This window comes from Sceloporus undulatus, chromosome 1 (genome assembly GCF_019175285.1).
Source record: "Sceloporus undulatus isolate JIND9_A2432 ecotype Alabama chromosome 1, SceUnd_v1.1, whole genome shotgun sequence".
Taxonomy (NCBI): domain Eukaryota; kingdom Metazoa; phylum Chordata; class Lepidosauria; order Squamata; family Phrynosomatidae; genus Sceloporus; species Sceloporus undulatus.
The window spans coordinates 97322624-97341781 of record NC_056522.1 but is presented as its reverse complement, the minus strand read 5'-3'; the positions used below and the strand labels follow the sequence as shown (position 1 = coordinate 97341781).

The window sequence follows — 19158 nt, the reverse complement described above, 5'->3', positions numbered from 1 at the left end:
TAACTACATACCTGAGAATTGGGTACAGGATGGGTGAAGAGGTATGGAGCTGTATCCAGTTGAACCTTGTACATGCCCTCAGGTTTCTTAGACACTAGGGGCATAAAGGCAGGTCTGTGCCATGATAGGGCCATTACATCGGACAAGAAGGCCAAAAATGGAAGGACCGCTGGTTGGTTAGGAACAGGCAAAATACCATAAACCAGGTCTTTAGGAGGCCCTATGGCCCTGGACATCATGTCAACAACATCTGAGAAAAGGTGAACGTCCTCGACGGGAGACTGAGGCGTGGTATCTTCAACCTCTTCCTGAGGAGAAGCTATCACTGGTGATGGAGAATGAGGGGATAGCTCTGGATTATATGTGGATTCCTCAGTAGAGTGTAGCACCTTAGGTACAGAGAGGGATACAAATGGAACTATCTGAGGAATTGAGAATGGGACCGTCAACGTTGAGGGTATAATCAGGATTATTGATGGGATGGGCATCACCATCGATGTTGAGGTCGACGGCAAGACAAGGGTCTCCGTTGTAGAACGAATGGGTGAAGCTGGAGGGCAGGAGACAGTGGCTGTAGTTCTAGGTGGTGGCAACGAGGTGCGGTAGCGGCCATCAAAAGTCCTCCCTTCAGCCACCATCTTGGGGGGAGAGAGGCAGGCTGGCTCCAACTGCCTGCCTGAAGAAGAAAAGGCCTCCCTTCTTCCACCATCTTGGGGAGAGAGAGGCAGGCTGGCCCAACTGCCTGCCTGAAGAACAAAAGCCCTCCCTTCAGCCATCATCTTGGGGGGAGAGAGGCAGGCTGTCTCCAACTGCCTGCCTGAAGAAGACAAGCCCTCCCTTGTATTGTTTTTAAATGGTATGGGTGGGTTTTTGTATTGTTGGGCTATGTATTGGTTTTGATGGTGTTTTTGTAAACCGCTGTGATCTGCAAGGAATAGCGGTCTAGTAATAAAAAAAATTAAAAAAATAAATAATAAATAATCATCTCTAGGAGAGCGAGAATGACGCCAAGAAGGTGATTGAGAACAACATCGAGAAGGTGAGCAAGAGTGGTGTCGATAGCGAAAAGGGGAGTCATCGCTGAGATCGCGGTAATAATACCGATCTCTATAGGAAGGAGAGTAGAATCTGTATGATGAGGGCCGTTCTCTCCAATATTCTTCAGCTCGATAACAAGCGACATAGGAGCCCAAGGAATGAGGCGAGTCGTATCTGTATCTGTCTCGGTCTTGAGGCGAAGGGGACCTGTGGACTCTGGCCAGCGACTGCCTTCGAGGAGGCGGAGGCAGAGGCAAAAAGGAGAGTCTGTATGCTCTCAGTGGAGTTGCCAGGATCTGTGCCGGTACTGTAGCTGGGACGGGAGGCAGAGGAGAGATTGTCGTCGGGACCAGAGTAGCGACAGGCAAGGGCATAGGCATAGAGATAGCCATCAACGTCGAGTCCAGAGCCCCCAATGCCAAGTCTAAAACAGTTACTGGGATGGGGGATGGTGAATCATCAGCTGATGTCAAGGTGGGCATGAGGAAAGCCAAGGTGGAGTCAAGCTTAGCTGCAGCTAAAGCTATCGATGTCAATGCCGGAGCAGACAACGAAGATGAGGCTGAAGCTGACATCGGCATCGGGGCTGAAATAGTTGACGGACAGCCGCCACCTTAGGTTTAGGCTTCTTCTTGGGTTTGTTGGAGACAGGAGAAGCGTCAGGCCCCTTTTTGGCTTTCTGAGGTCTCTGTTGAGAAACAGAGGGGACCTCTTGTGGCAATGATGACTCTGAAGAAGATGGCTGCGATACTGAGGTTGCCAACGTCAATGCTGCCGATGATGTGGGAGCTGAAATCGATGTCGATGTCAAGGTAGTAGTTGTCGATGTTGAAGGCCTTGAAATTTTGGGAATCCTTGGAAGTTTGTGGATGGGAATTTTACCCAAAGGATCTAAAGCCAGAGCGGATTTTTGGGCAACAGAAAGGGAGCGCTCCCACAAGAAAGATTTAAGTTTGGAGGTTCTATTCCTAAGAGTCACTGCATTAAAAACTCTACAATGGGGGCACTTATCAGAGATATGGGCCTCCCCTAAACAAAAAAGGCATTTAGAATGACCATCATTGAAAGCAATATTCCGGTCACATTCAGAGCAATGCTTAAAAAGGCCGGTCATAAGAGGCCTAGAAGTGGTAGGCCCATCCGGGCCGGCAACACTTATCTCTCACAATAATCAAAATTTTAAAGGGCAATGCTCAAAAAGAGGGAGAAAAAGACAAAAATCTACCGTACAGAAAGGGAAAGGAAAAAGAGACAAAAAGTCTACCGTACAGTAGAAATCTACTCAGCTCAGGAGCAAAACGAAGGGGATGTTTCTCTTGCAGCGGAAAGAGAACTGAAGGAGGAGCTAGATTGGTGGGGTTGGGCATGCTCAGTGCATGGGAGTGGACGGGGCTTCTGTCAATTTGCTCAGCTTTTCAGCTTTCAAATGGAGTCTCTGCACAGGCGCAGTACCCCAATTGTATGAGGCACAGAGATCATGAAGAAGAACTGATAGTCACCCTATCACACAGGAAAACATCCAATGAGATATCAGAACAGAGGAAAATATGATACATTTTGCACCTGTCTTTTTAAATACCTAGATGTGTTTGATAACATATGAAATGCCAAATACTTTTGTAGGAAATCTACCTCATACTGCTGAAATGTCTGACTACAACGTCCCCTCAGTTTCCATACATGAATTTGTATGTGCTTATCTGCATGCAATTTCTTGCCATTTATGCTCATTACTTTAGATTTCAAACAGTTTCTCAGTCACCTGCATACCCTAAGTTCCTTCTTTGTTTGTCTGCAAGGTTTCTTTCTGATTCCCATGTTGTCCATTTTGAACTTTTTGCCAACATAGAAAGGACCAAACTGAACATATTACAGTAAAACATTGCTTGTTCTGTAGAAACTACCAGATCACTACTAACATTTTATGTAGGACTGCAAAAATTCTAACATAGGATAATAATAACAGACAAAAAGTAAAAGTTAGTTTTGATCTCTTGCACATGAAGAAAGAGAGATCATTTTAAGAAGACAAGATTTTTATCTAAAATACCTTGCAATTTGAGGGAAAATGTATTTCAGTATAAAGATATTATTAAAGCCATTTAAAAATATGTGTGTGACACAAACAACCTGAATTATTGGAATGCAGTAATTGCAGAATTTTGTTCAAGAGCAAAGGAATGTTTTAATTTATTTTCCTACAGGCCATTCTTGCTCAAAAGTATCTTCCAAAGACATTTTTTTACTTTAAGGAGGAAAGAGACAGGAATCCAATATCCAATTATTAAAGAACAGGAAAGGTTTACCTATAAAAAGTATGATGCTCCACACAGACCTTCCATAATCTCTTTGCAGCCCGATGGTTTGGCAGTTTAAAACCAATAGTACTCTCAAACTGTTCCAACTGGAAAAATGACATAAACAAAGGTTAAAATATAGTTAATTTGTCCTCCTCCTAATCAATTTATTTATATCTCACTTTCCCCCCAAAACTGGGACTCAAAGCAGCTCAGAGTTTAAAAGAACAATAAAATTAAAAACATAAAAAGTAAGCATTTAAATAGAAGTTTTTTGTTGTGGTTGTTGTTGTTAACTGCCCGCGAGTCGATCTCGACCCATGGTGACCCTGCTGATGAAACATCTCCAAGACTCTTTGTCCTCCACTGCTCTGCTCAACTCCTACTCTTGAAGTAAACTCAAACTCTGAACCTGTGTCTTCAGTGGGAGTTTAAGCCCATCTAACACAGGCCTAATCCCCATTCCCTGAACTGCCTATTCCCTGACTGACCAGGAGCACGTCTGTCTTGTGTGAATTTTCAATTTGTTTGCCCTCATCCAATGCATTACTGCTGACAGACTCAGGTTTAGGATCAGGACAACCTCCTTGGATAGGATTGGAAATGAAGAGTAGAGGTTGGTATCATCAGAATATTGATAGCACCATAACCCAAACCCTATGATAACCTCTCCCAACAGATTCAAGTATATATTAAATAGCATAGGGGACAAAACAGAACCCTGTGGAACTCCACAGGCCAATGGGCAGGGGGGGGGGGCGAGCAGGAGTTCCTCAGTACCACCTTCTGAGGTCACCCCTCCAGGAAGAAAACAGAGCCACTGTAAAACAGTTTGTCCAACTCCGATCCCAGTGAGGCATCCCAGAAAAGTACTGTGGTTGACAGTATCAAAGGCTGCTGAGAGATCCAGCAAAACTAACAGAGACACACTCTCCCGTCCAGTTCCCGGTGCAGGCATTGAAAGATTGGCCATATTTCCATTGTCGTTGCTGTATGCCTTCAAGTCATTTCTGACTTATGGCATTCCTAAGGTGAACCTAACATGGGGTTTTCTAGGCACATTTCTTTAAAAGTAATTTGCCATTGGCATCCTCTGAAGCTGAGATAGTGTGATTTGCCCACGGTCACTCAGTGGATTTCATGGCTGAGCACTGGGATCGAATCTGGTCTCAAGAGTCATAGTCCAGAGCTCAAATCACTATGCCATGCCAGCTCATACAACTTCCTAGATGTGAATTCTGAAAGCCAAAAGCTTACCTCAGTTGGTCTGACTTTGATATAGAAGTTACTGCGTTTATAAGATATCTTCAGAATTTTGGGCCAAGCAAAACGGTTGATTCGGAGTCTGTCTTTGTAAATGAGTAGCCCATTGGCACATACTCCCAGCATAATGTCCACACCTTCAGAATCCTATCAAGACAATTGTGAAAGCAACTTCAATCTGCTTATTGTAGGAATATTGGAGGAAACAATATTAGTGAAAATTTCAAAACAGTACATTAAGGTGATCAATAATGACCCACAGAAAAAGCAGAAGCAAGTGCAGACACAGCAAAACTTGAAACAATAAATGAAATGATATCACAAAATTTAGTGCATTCTTTAATAAGGTGAGAAAATTAATTACTGTGTAAATAATTATTGGGCAAATAATTATTAAATAAATAACAGAAACCTATGACAAACTAAGCATAAGAGAGGAATCAAAGTATGTTTATATAGCACGAAGCAAAGCTAACAATGAGTTTTTTTTAAAAATCAGACAAATGAGAGGTGAAACAGAGAAAAATAGCCAGAAACAGAGTTATAGAAGAGAGATCAGAAGCAGAGCAAAAAAGAAAATACGATAGTGTGAGTATAAAAGCAGTACAAGAACAAAATAATAGACTTAGCTATAAATAGTACATAGGACATGGCCAGAAAAAAAGTCTCAAGGTTCACTGGAATGATAAAGGTGCAAGTAGGGGAGAGGGGGCTTGCTACCTTTTAAAGAGGCAACAGAATGAAACCAAGAGAAAACAGAGATAAAAATCCAAAGAACAAAGAGAGGCAGACAATGTAAGATTGACAGTGTAAAGAACAAAACAGAAACCTTGAGACTAAGAGCAAGGAGACATACAGAAATCACATTAGATGCTATTATGCTTTAATGATCATCATGTAGAACTTTATTATGCAATCTTGTGGACATATTTGGAAGCAACTCTTATTTTATTCCCAGGTACATACTGTACAGCCTTCACACATGTGCTCTCTAAATGCAATCAGACTAGAGGTGTGTTTTTTTCTGTGATCTGATGCGAGTGAAGCAACATGTGAGCCTTCTTCTCTGTGCCTAAATTTGTAGCTGTGTATGCCAGACACAGGAAGTAAAAAACCAATTACAATTTACATCTCAACCAAATCCATATTGTGGTATTTCCACTTAAGAGTTCAATTCTTTTTATTTAATACCTGTCTATATCCTTGAATAGTGCTTCCCATAGCCTTGCTAGTTATATCAGTTACATCCCTCCAAGTTTCTTTCCTCTTTCCAACTGACAACCTCAAAATATTTTGCTGCTCAGCTCCTTTGAATATCTTTCCACCATAAAAAGCTCATAGGTTATTTAGAGATCATTCTGATCTTTGTTTTTAGGCAAAATCCTTGAGTTATGCAGACATTGCTATCTGGGAAGAATAATTTTGCTTTCTGACTGATAACTTCATTCACTGTTATCCCCCTTTTGTCAACCATTCATTTGATGGGAGCAATAATGCAAACAACTGACTCACTCTTCCTCTCTTGCTACTTCCTATTTCCATGAAATTGGTCAAAACAAGGTGCCTTTTGCAGGCAATTTTGATATGATGAAGATGCACAGCTGACCTACAGAGGTAAAAATCTCCAGGCCCACACTGCCATCACTCACAGCTTTCCAACACAAACATTATTATTCTAAGGCCTAAGCCAGCATGAAATACTCAACATTCAGAAACAGCAACTCACACATCAAGTATTTTTCCAAGCCATGTCTTCTAAGATTCTCATATCAGTTTGATTTAAGGAGAATAATACCTGTTTCTTATGCTTACAAACAGCATAGGTAGACATACTGAGCAAAAGGCAGCTGGGATACCTGGGCTTATTGTATTTTTGGAAAAAAAAAATTCTATGGAAATGTCTACTAATACCTTAGCATGGTGCAAATCCACTCCATACATTGAAAGCCTCTTGGCATTTTCTAAGAACTGGGAATCTGCCTGTGCTGGAGTCAGACCTCTGAAAGTATTTTAGAGAGGGAAAAGGAAAAGGCAAAATTAAAATGTAGAACAATTTAAGTCTTGTTTGATCAAACTGAATCCATCTACACTAGTATTCTGTTTGATAATGGTCAACCCCTACAAGGTCACCTTGTACACTGAGTTATAACTGTGGCTGGATTCTTATTTATTCCAAACACATAACATACTGTTTCAAGTTAAATTTAGTATTTCCATTTATACCTAACAGGAATTCATTGGTTCAAAAGAAATTGTCACACTGCTCAAACACATCTGGCTCTGGACACAGTAAAAGGGGGAAACCATGCAGCTAATGCAGAAGTTCTACAGTCACCACTAGTAAACTTCATTGTGAGGACAGATTATTGTTGACTATGTTTTAAATTCTGAACCACAAACTCCATCTGAACTTTTCCATTGTTAAGTGTTTACTACTATTCTTCCTCACTAAGTCTTATCTTGGGATGATTTTCATGGAAGATCTAATGAATATCTTTAAGTCTAAGAACAACAGCTCCCCTCCTCAACTCTCCTCAGCCTTTAACTTTCCAAAAGTTCTAAATTAAGGATATAAAGAAAATATAATGGCATTCTAAATATTAGCATTCCAACAGGAATCCACCACCACATTCTATCAGCAAAAGAGAAAGTGAACACAACGCAATTGTCCAGAAGATGACATACCTATGTGTTTTGTGTAACTCTACTACCTTCTCTTCCATCTCTTTTGTCTGATTGGGTGCAAATTGGAATTCCCCTATGTAATCACTGTTGTGTTCCTCTGTATCATAGTCACCCAGTTCAGCTTGGAGAGTGTATGAACCAAGGAGAGCATGTGTCACAAAAGAACATGGTAGTCGGCCAGAAGCTATATCTTGACGAAGCTGCAAACATAGGAAGTACCTAAAAAACAAAACAAACATTACCCGACTATTTATCAAACATATCTTACTTATTTAAAAAGCTGAGAAGTATATATAGTCATAGATCTAATTGACAGTCCTGATTAGTGCTTAATGGTAAGTCAGCTCGCCTTCAATGAGTCTATCCTACTTAGGACTAGCAATTAGATTCAGGTCTGTGTTTTATCAATCAGGGGCAATTTGAACAACTTTAAAACTATTCTTTAGAGAATTCAAAATAATATTAAGTGTGAACTGTTTGCACATAAAAACTTGTGCCACTGTATTTAATGGGACTTGAGCATCCACGGATTTTGGTATCCACAGGGGATCCTAGAATCAAACTCCAGTGGATAACATGGTCCAATAGCACAAAAATTCTAACCTCTAGTAGATTATATCATAAAAATTACTGTAATCATGTTCATCTTCTGTATTACAGTGGGACCTTTTTATCCGCTGGGGTTTGGTTCCAGAATCCCCTGTGGATAACAAAACCTGTGGATGCTCAAAATCAAGGTTTGCTATTTGGAATTTATACTTTTTTTGAAGATTTTCAAGCCGTGGATACTTGAATCCGTGGATAAAAAATCCACGTATAAGGAGGGCCAACTGTACTTTGCCTAGTATTTAAGATAGCCTGTAGAATAGCCTACTAAAAGATAAAGCTTTCCCCTTTGACAAGGTTGTTTCATCATGTCTGACTGTAGAGGGCAGTGCGCATCTATATTACTAAGCTGAGGGAGCCAGCGTTGACAAAGCCATCATGATTGCACAAAATGCTGTTACCTTCCCACCAAAGTGGTACCTATTTATCTACTTGAACTTTCACATGCTTTTGAACTGCTAGGTTGGCAGAAGCTGGGACTAGTGATGGGAGCTCAGCCCATCATGTGGCGCTTGAGTCACAAACTACCAACACTGGAATCGTCAGAGTCAGCATCTTAACCGCTAAGCCACCGTGTCTCTAGAATAGCCTATTACTGTATGTTAAACTATGACTTTTATAATTTGGAAAGACAATCTTCACATCCTGATCTGTTAATTACAGACACAATACATGCTTTATGATGAAACTATGAAGCAAAGCAGATTTATTGTCTAAACAAAACTGTAACAGCAAAAATATACTGACACAAAGTATTTCTCTGAACTAATTAATTACTAAACAACTACAAATCACCACAATGACTTTACCATATATATTTTTTAATGTAACAATTCTGAGAATCTAATCATTCCAAAATTTGGCAAACTGGGTGGGTCACAAATTGAATTTGCTGTTTCAGAAGAATGTTTCTAGCAGATGAGTCTGAAGACTTTAGCTGTTAGAATGCAAACAGCTGAAAGTCAAAAGTTGAGTTTTTCCTCAAACTGGGAGTGGACATTGTAATGGTTCCAGCTTCCGAGTATCCAGATATCCATAACAATATCAGATTTATATCTTCTGAGGACAAATTATTCCCAACCAAAAGGATGTATTTTACTTCAAAACAAAATAATCTTATTGAAGCATTCTTTTAATGGGGAAAACGTTACACCCTCCATTTACCCTTCTAGTGACCTAAAGTTTTTAGGTATTTGCTATTGATTCAATGTTGTTCTTGTTCCGTTACTTCTTTTGCCATTTACCCTACAGCCCTTTCCCAACAATAACAGTCATGTAAATCTTTCTTCTCTGAAATTCTCCTAAAGCAGGAGTGGAAACTGTACAGCCTTTAGGATGTTGTTAAATTGCAACTCCCAGCACTCTTCACAATTGGCTAGACTGGCTAGGAGTGCTGGGAATTTCAGTTCAACAACAGTTACAGGGCCACACAATTCCCAAGTAATCTTTTGCATCAGGTGTCATGGGAGCTGTCCACACAAGTCGCACAATTCCCAACCCAATCTAAAGTAATCTTTTGCAACAGGTGTCATGGGAGCTGTCCACACAAACAATAAAACATGGTTTCAACTCGTTTTTAACCTACCTGTTTAAAAGATATATCTGGCCAACAGAGGAGGACCCTGGGACAAAGCCATGCTCCGAGGCTAAATACAGGAGCAAAATAGCTCCCAGTTTGTTCCAGTTCAAGTTGGAAAGTGAGAACTATTGCACTCGTGTGCAGACTGCACGGTGGTGAAAAGGCGAGGGCTGGTGAGCCTCTGGTGCCATAGCTGCCCATAATTTTTTTGTTGCCTGACTGTAAATTGATTGCACATGCACACAACTTGTTAGCTGTACTTCCAACCTACCATGCCATTGACCCACCTCACATCCCATGAAATGAAATTATGACCAACTCAGAGTTTCGCCAACAATATAATGGATTTAATCATATATTAACTAACTGGCCAATCCAACAGAGGCCATGAGAGAAGGGGGAAAGGGGGGCATATATTGGGGGGGGGGAGGCTCCATGATGCCAATGTGGCACTAGGTACACTGATGTGTCATATGTATGGGCGATCGCATAGCCAGTTGCATGGGGTATCAAATGGGCTGGCAGATAAGATGGGCAATTGGTGGCTTTGGGTGGTGCATGTGTTTGAGTGGAAGAGAAAAAAAATGGCATGGAGCAGCTTGTAACAGTAAATGTCTTATTTTGGCGAGTCTGTCCTTTCATATAAAAGGGTGTGGTGTGGACTGCCTATTGGTGTTTGGCCCATCTTGGGAGCTGGTGATGCGGCCACCAGGTTCTCCTTGTGAACTGGGAAACCCTAGAGGTAAATCAGCTTTGCTGACCCATTCGCTCGGGTCCTTGGTGTGCTACATTATTTGTCATACCATCCTAGAACCAGGACAAATGCTCAGAGCCAGGAGACATTACTAGTAACTAACATGTATAGAGTATCTACAAATATTTTAGAGATATAGGTAAGAAGCTACTTCTGTCTTCTATAGCTTGTCAATTTTTAATAAGCTCACTAGACCTAACATTCTAACAATAATAACAACAACAACATTTATTTATAAAACCCTTTCCACCAAAGGGTGGAACATCAAAATACATATAATCAAAAACTGACAATAGGACACAACACTATAAAATGCTAAAAAACTAAAGTAATATACAAACATGCTAAAAACAAACTTTTTATCAGTCACTACAGATTTTTTCCAAGAAAACATATAGGACAAATGATTCAGTCAGGCAGCAATGCTTGGTAATGTACCTGGTGATGTCTTCTGTTAACTGTGAAGGATCTGGTGGGTAAAACTTCACATTAAAGGTAAACATCCAAAAGAAATCTGAAAGAGGAAGGTTCCAAAGGCGAAAATAGGTATAAATGTGAAAGGTGAGTGAATACACCCTCAAATCTATTCATGTACACAAGTGTACCAAGGATTGGACTTGGTTAATTGTTTCAAACCATTTTTATACATGTCTTGCAATGTTAGTGCAGCACTGGATTTTTTGTCAGCATCCCATTTTCTAATGAAAAGTATCATTCTATCTATGATGTTATATCCAGTACTCTGTAAACTTCAGAACAGCAAATGCAAAATCAAAGAAATCTGCTCATCAGACGTATCCAACACAGGGTTCCCAGTTCACAGAAACAAACGGTATCATCAGCATTAACTGTATTGTTAGTATCTCAAGGAATAAGCACTGATATATAATTAAAAAGAAAAATTGTTTATCTTACCAGCACATTTTGTCAGCCCCATTTCAATCAAAATCCATTTTGTAGGACTGCCTCACCAGTCAATTGAACAACTGAACTATTCGAGACTGGTAATAGTTAATGTTTTTGAGGCATTGTGTGACTATTATTTGCTATTTGACGTTTTTAATTTGTTGCCTGTTTTACTGAACCCTTTCCTGTATTGTTATGTATTATTTACATGTATTGTGCTACTATTTCTTAGATTGTACGCCATGGGCAGGTTTACTCTTATCTATTTATTGTTTGTATGTACAGTGCTGTGCAAATCTACATAAATCTATATAAATAAAGCACAACAACAATAATAATAATAATAATAATAATAATAATAATAATAAATTATCAAATATTTTGACAGTGTGTGTGTGTGTGCACGCGCGCTTTCAAGTCACCTGTAAATTTATGGCAACCGTATCAATGTCTTAGGTAAGGAATACTCAGAGGTGGTTTTGCTAGTTTTGAAATATAACCTAAACGACCTGGAATTTTGGGTAGGCTCCCATTCAAGTACTAACCAGGGTTGACCCTGCTTAGCTTCAAGAGCAGATGGGATCTGGTGTGTTTAGGGTATTTAGGCCCATTATATACTTGGTAGCTTAGCATTTTAATTTTATTATGTTGCTATTTCCTAACAAGGGCAAGGGAGGGAGCAGTTTATAGCCCAGGCAACCCAATCAGTAGACTATAGCATCTCCCACTAGCTACCTGTCATGACTGAGAAGTCTCTCCAAAAAGGAATACAAACAGTCAAGGAAAAGTTTCTGTAGGCAGAACCAGGGAGACATATTCATCTAATTTAGCATAAGTCCATAGCTTCAGAACATTTTAAAGCCACTCAGCCGCTAATGAAGTTGCCCAGCCAGATCCAACATTTAATTTCCCAGCAAGGTACTGGAATGTGTGGCAGCATCTCAGTTTTTGGATGAGACAGATTGTCCAAATCCATTGCAATCTGGCTTCAAGCCTGGTTATAGGATGGAGACAGCTTTGATTGCCTTGAACCTATATAGTGAAATGTGCACAGGCATCTATCCCTGTTGGTTCTGATGGACTGCCTGGTGGCTTTCACTACCATCAACCATACTGTGCTTCTGGGTCACCACCTGGGAGGCCATGTTTTACACAGTGGTAAACTCTTAAAAATGCTCAGAAATGTTAGCTGACTCAAAAAGCTTCAGTCAGATTGCTGTCAGGGACTGGTCATAGGGTGCATAAAACACCCTTGCTGTAAACAGTCTGTTTACGAGCACATGTCAAAGCATTCATTGTTACATGGTTTCAATCCCAGATGAGCCTGTCTAGGTTAAGATGTCTGAAGAGGCCCTTTCTCCAAATGCTGCCACCCTCATACGCACATCTAGTGAGAACATGGAAGACAAGTTACCTCCCTTGCTATTCTTTGCTGTTTTAAAAGAAAAAGGCCTGTTATTAGAGTGCTGTTTTTATCTCTTGACTGATTCTGGATTTAAATTAATATACTTCTGATATACCTGGCAGGAAATCACTTCCAATATAGCTTACAATGAAAAAAGTTTAAGATAACTCATATTGGCTATAGAATTCAAAATCCTAAGAAATCTAGCTTCTCTCTCTCTCTCTCAGAGCTAGCTTCTAATCCTCATAAATGCAATAAGTGGCATTGAAACTGAGTAGTCAACAAAAAACCCTGGTTTCCATGCCTTGGTAAGCCACAAACATCTGGGTGAAGCATCTGCTCAGGTATTGCTAAATATGTTATTTTCAGACAAGGGGAAATAATCAGCTAGATTTCTTGAAACAATGCAAAAATAACTCAAGATTTGGCTGTTATCTGGAATCCAGGCCTGTGGGCTGTGCAAAAATCTTTACATATACTCTCTTTTCTGTTCATGAATCAGTGAATGTATGGGCAGCAAATATGACCTTTTAAAATGAAAATGTGTGCCAAATGAATAGTTGCTAAGGCTGAATGCCAAGCTCTGCAGTGTTCATTGCTGGCTAAAATGTTAGCCAACATGTTGAAATAATTTTTCTATACAGTACATTAGCCATCAACATATTAAAGATGCCTAATATTCAGATCCTCTTTTTAAAAGTCACCTCTTACAAAAGTCAACACCTAACTTTTGTATGGACAATACTTTATATCAAGACTATATATAAAAGGCCTAGTATAAGTAGGGACCAGTATGGATTAATGATCCTGATTTCCTAAACTATGATTAACAAAACAAGCACTAGGCCTAAACAGCCTTCTCTCATATGCTGGGTATGGTGGGTTTAGCATTTCAGTCTCAGCCAGCTTAAATTCTCTCAGTGTGAAACAGAAAACTGATTTCAACATACCAGGATTACCATCCCTGAGGGAAGCAGGAAAGGGAGGAATGAGGTGCAGTAGCATAGTACCAATTCTTGTTCCTAAAGCATTATTCAGCAAGATGAGAAGATTACAGGGCCATTCTCTTAAAATTTACCAGATTCAAGGCAAGGTTGAAGCATTTTACTTCCTGAGGAAGCTAACCCAATGCACTCGAATGTTCACACCTTCATCCTTCAAACTGCCTTGGGCCAAATGCTTTGAACATACACATTTGCAGCTGCACAGGAGAATGAGGCAACCACAGGCACCTTCTCTTGCAAAACCCTTCTGCCCATAGCAATCCACCAGCACCTAATGATGAAGTGGCCTATTGTGATGTACACAGGCTTCTTCATTCTTGAAGAAGAAAGCAAGAAAGAAAGCAGCGAGAGGGAGGGAAGAAAGGCTCTAAGGGGGAAGTGGCTGACCCAGTGGCAGTGAGCACATGGTATCCCCTACCTATCATTCTTTCTAATCTGCTGCCTGAGATAGACAGAGAACATAAACTCATTTACCACAGTTCTATAGAATCATAGAGTTGGAAGAGACCACAAGGGCCATCCAGTCCAACCCCGTCATGCAGGAACTCACAATCAAAGCATCCCCTACGGATGGCCATCCAGCCTCTGTTTAAAGACCTCTAAGGAAGGAGACTCCACTACACTCTGAGGAAGGAGTGTGTTCCACTGTCGAACAGCCCTTACTGCCAGGAAGTTCTTCCTAATGTTGAGGTGAAATCTATTTTCCTGTAGCTTGCATCCATTTCTCCGGGTCCTACTCTCTGGAGCAGCAGAAAACAAGCTAGCTCCCTCCTCACCCACCTAGCCTTTAAGGCAAGGACAGTTATCTCTACCATAATTTTGTGAATTCATTACATTATTTTCCTTTGCTTCATCTTTTACCTCCTTTGTTACATGTTATGGAAAGCAAAACCCTATTTAAACTATTTAAGTTTTCTAATACTTCTTCTTGCTGTGTGCCTTCAAGTCACTCTTGAATTATGGTAACCCTAAGGTGACCCTAGTACAGGGTTTTTTGGGGCTGAGAGCGTGTGACTTGTCCAAGGTCACTCAGTGTTTTGTTTTTTTTTACAGAGTGGGGAACAGAGCCCTGGTCTCCAGGTTCATAGTCCAATGTTCAAACCACTATACAAAACAAATTGAAGCTGAATCCAGACAAAATGGAGGTACTGACGGTATTGGCTCCAAACCCAGGCATCGGGACACAACCTCCAGTCCTAGAAGGGGTCACACTCTCCTCAAAGGACTATGCTCGCAGTCTGGGGGTGCTCCTAGATTCGTCGCTTCACATGACAAATCAGGTGAATGCGACGGTCAGGAGTACCTGTTATCAGCTTCGGTTGATATGCCAGCTGCGCCCTTTCCAGGAAGTCAGGGACCTTGAGATTGTAGTACATACACTGGTAATCTCATGCCTTGATTTCTGTAATGCACTCTACATGGAGCTACCCTTGTGCTTGGTCCAGAAACTTCAATTAGGTCAGAACATGGCAGCCAGATTAGTCTATGGTACATCCAGAAGAGACCATATAAAACCAATCTTAAGATCAGTCCACTGGCTGCCCATCAGTTTCCGGGCCCAGTACAAGGTGTTGGTTATCACCTTTAAAGCCCTAAACGGCTTGGGTCCAACCTATCTTCGGGACTGCCTCCTTCCATATAATCCTCCCTGCACACTTAGATACTCAGGAAAAAAATTGTTACAGCCTTGTAAAACAAGGCTGTCCACGACCTCCCAGAGGACCTTCTCAGCTATTGCCCCCAAATCTGTCATATTACTATTCTAAAGAGCTTTTAAAAAGCTATAAAGATGGATCTCTTCCAGCAGGACTTTCCTGAATAGTTCTCTGGCCATTGGAAGGAAAAATCTAACTGCTGACCTCCGACTTCATCCCAGTTATTGTATTGCTTTTAAGTATGCTTTATGTTTTAAATTCTACATTGTTTAATTGTATTTTAAGGGTGGGTGGGTTGAAGGTTTGGAGTGTATATTTTAATCCTGTAAGCTGCCCCGATTGCATTTTGTAGAGAGGCGGGATATAAATAAAAAAATATCATCATCATCATCATCCCATTCTGTCTCTCTTTCTTATACCCTTCTATGTACTTCTGTATGAACACAAGTAAATCAAGATATTACTCCTTGTCAATCAATGGTTTTATTGATCTGAAATTCTAGAACTCAGGTAAAATACCAGTCCCTCTATGGCACAGATGAAGGAATTATGGCCCTTGGGCTGCATGTGCCCTCCCCCAAGGCTGTTTCTGAGGATCCAAGAATCCTAAGTCACCCCATCAATGGGGTGAGGGGTGGGGTGTTACTCCAAAACGCTTACCATACAATGTTTTTTTACCTTTGCTTTTTTAAAAAAAGGCCTCTCTGGGCCTAAAATGACAGGGCGTATATAACAAAACCACACCCCCCAGATACATGTCCTAGAAGGTGTAGGGAACACTTGAAGGCAAAAATTTACATAAACTGTTTTAAAATTTGGGGATGAATTTTATAGAAAGATGAGGGACAGCAGAGTGGAGAAGAGCAGTTTATCCACTAATCACAGTCCCTGTTGAAGTTATAAGTTTCTCAAAAATGCTAACTCATGTATAAGTCTAGAAATTTTAGTCAAAAAATCCACTCAAAAAAACCTGAATTGACTTAACCATGGGTCAATGTAAATACTGTCCTGTAACTCAAACACACACACATACACACAGGAACCATCCCCTGGTGAAAGGCAAGAGTATAATCTATACTGGAAGCACTGGCCCTCTTTCTGCTCTCTCATCTATGGAGTCTTTAGGGTGAGCTCAAACAGTTATGCCTACTGGAATTCTGTAAATTCTTTGGTATTATTTCCTTTTGCTTCATCCTTTAGATCCATTGTGACATGCCCCTAAGTTTTACCCTCGATTTATCCAGGGGTCATATCAAAATCCATAATTTTGGTCCCCAAACCTGCCCTCAATTTATACATGAGGTCGACTTATAGTCAAGGATATACGGTAATCAATATTTCCACTGCATGAACAATTTGAGTATTTTGCAGAACTGATAAAATACTTAATTTTGCTTCTGAAATCTTTGGGAAAGTCCAGTCTTTTCTACTGGACTAGATGACTCTACAACTTCAGCGAGTTAGGAAGCTGTTTACTCAATGAGATTAATGAAACACTTTATGACTGATTTTACTAATTTACAGATTCAAAGAATCAGGTCATTTGAGACTGTTACACTGTAGACATCAATTTAGATTTGTAGTAAAACAACTTACTACAGCCTGCCTGCCCCAACCATGGGCTTGCCATCCGTGGGCTTGCATCTGCAGAAAGCAAGCCCCATTACTCCTAACAATGCAGGTGTGGTAAAGCAACCAAGTTGCATGCGGTCAATGAAAACCATGGGACTTGAGGCCTTTTTTTTAATCCGGAGGGGCAGAACGGAACCTCTGCGGAAACTAAATCAGGGAAGTAAATTCATTTCTGATATATCAAAATACAGTTAAAGTGATAAACAACCACTTACAACCTGAAGTCAAAGGCTTTCACGGGTGTAATCCATAGTTTTTTGTGGGTTTTTCAGGCTATGTGGCCGTGTTCTAGAAGTGTTTATTCCTGAAGTTTCACTGGCATCTGTGGCTGGCATTTTCAGAGAATGCTAGTATGGAAGTGAGTGGGGTATATATATATACTGTATGACTCTAGGTTGGGAGAAGTGATTTACATGTTAATCTATGTATTGTTCTGTTGTTGAATGGCAAGGAGGATTTGTGTCTGTTTAATTAGTGATCCATTGTCTGCTGAGAAAAAATATAAATATCCCACTCACTTCCATGCCAGCACATTACTTTATCTATCAATTTATCATGTAACGATCCACCATCAGTAGGAGGCTACGTTTCTCTGTACAAAAGAAAGGATACTGCCTTTCATCATTAAGTGGGGCTAAATATTTTGTGGCATTATTTCCTAGCTTCCATTTTATATTGGGTAACTTGGTACAAACTGAGTTCTGGCCTTCTCATCTCTAGAGTAAAAAGGCCATTTAAGAGGATAGCTGTTGAAGATGCTATTTTTATCATGTATCTTCACAGACAGATGAAATCACAATATCAACTGTAATATAATGTTTCGCCACTTAAATGGCAAATTGAAAAGAAGTGTACAGTGGTCCCTTGCCTTATGCAGGGGATCTGTTCCAGACCACGCTGAGAAAGGCAAATTTCACCTATGCTCGAGCCCCATTGAAAATAACGGGGCTTCTGCAAGCAGTGCATCAGAGCACGCGTGCCATACAGGAAATGCATAAGCTGAAAGCCATGTAAAAGATGCCCGCATATGATGCAGGCACACTGTATTATCATAGATGACAAGCATATTTGTGAATGGTAACATAACATTCTTCATATCCTGTTGCCCAGTTTATAAATCTTTTAAAAGGAACGAATGAGATGGATCTTCACAAAAATTCAACAACTGCCTCTTAAGAACCAATATTTATTGATGCAGTGAAAAATATAAATGCAATATGTTTCCAACAGTCTAAACATCAGATTAAATATATAGTGCACCCTTTTTTTACGTGGGGAATGCGTTCCGGACCCCCCCCCCGGCATAAAAAATGTATGCTCAAGCCCCATTGAAAAAGGGTTTGTGCATGGCGTGGCGGCACACGCACGACATGGGTGCGAGCCCCATAAGTCTTAATGAGACGCGCTGCCCCTTGCGCCCTGCGTGCTCCCTCGCGGATTTCCGTGTATGCTGAAAGCCACGTATGACACGGGTGCACTGTATTTCTCCTTGAAGAGATTGTTCAATTACAAATGTAATATGGAGGAATATAACGCAAAGGCTAAAATCTGAACAAAGGGTAGCAGATCTCTGGGAAAATGACAACCATTTATTTTTACTGCATCCAAATTCAGATTATAGCTACTTACCATATATACTTGAGTAATCCCCCTTCTAGAGCAATGCAGCATTGATAGACACCTAATGAACCATCTTAGTAGCTGTCACTGCTGTAACAGATCATACACTACTAAAATATTTTTGTCAACGTATCACATTTCAGATATATTATTTTACAAGTTGGCTGCTCCTGACCTATATTGTTTATAAATTCTTTCATGTGTTGATGGTGTCTTCCATCACTGGAATCTCCATCCATTGCAGATAAATGTGAAGAATCCAGTTTCTGGACAGGCAACTGAACTTATGAGTTAATACAAAGATACTACTCAAAAGTTATCATGACCGGCTTTCTTCCACATTCAATACTTCATTTGAGAAACAATATGAAAATACTCTCAAAGATGGAAGTACTTACTATGAATTTGTCTTTTGATTTCCTTTGAAGGATCAAGCCAATTCTAAAAGAAAGAAAGAAAGAAAGAAAAAGCACTTACATGAAATACCTGGGGGGGGGGGGGGGGGGAGATGGGGGACTGCAGTACATTTAGCTTGCATTTTATTGGACAAGTATAATTAGTTATTTGATGCTCTTTCAAGATCAGGTTGTAGTGTCTGAGGCCATGATTTATATTGATAAAATAAGAAATCCAAGTATATATTTGCTTATAACAAAACCATATCATCAACTTCCTTCCCTTTGTATCTTTCATTTGCTGTAAGGGTGTTGTATT

At 40.3% G+C, this 19158-nt stretch overlaps 1 protein-coding gene across 13 annotated transcripts in view; it reads right to left on the bottom strand.

Annotated features, from left to right (window-relative positions):
- The window catches only part of EPB41L2 (erythrocyte membrane protein band 4.1 like 2), a 121464-nt gene that overhangs the window by 43797 nt on the left and 58509 nt on the right, over positions 1 to 19158 (bottom strand). For all 13 annotated transcript variants that reach the window (XM_042443465.1, XM_042443472.1, XM_042443542.1 and 10 more), the window contains 6 exons: positions 18843 to 18885; positions 10661 to 10736; positions 7284 to 7502; positions 6510 to 6597; positions 4593 to 4745; positions 3345 to 3442 (listed from right to left, as the gene is read on the bottom strand). In XM_042443465.1, coding sequence (XP_042299399.1) covers positions 3345 to 3442; positions 4593 to 4745; positions 6510 to 6597; positions 7284 to 7502; positions 10661 to 10736; positions 18843 to 18885 — 677 coding nt within the window. The remainder of the gene's footprint in view (positions 1 to 3344; positions 3443 to 4592; positions 4746 to 6509; positions 6598 to 7283; positions 7503 to 10660; positions 10737 to 18842; positions 18886 to 19158) is intronic.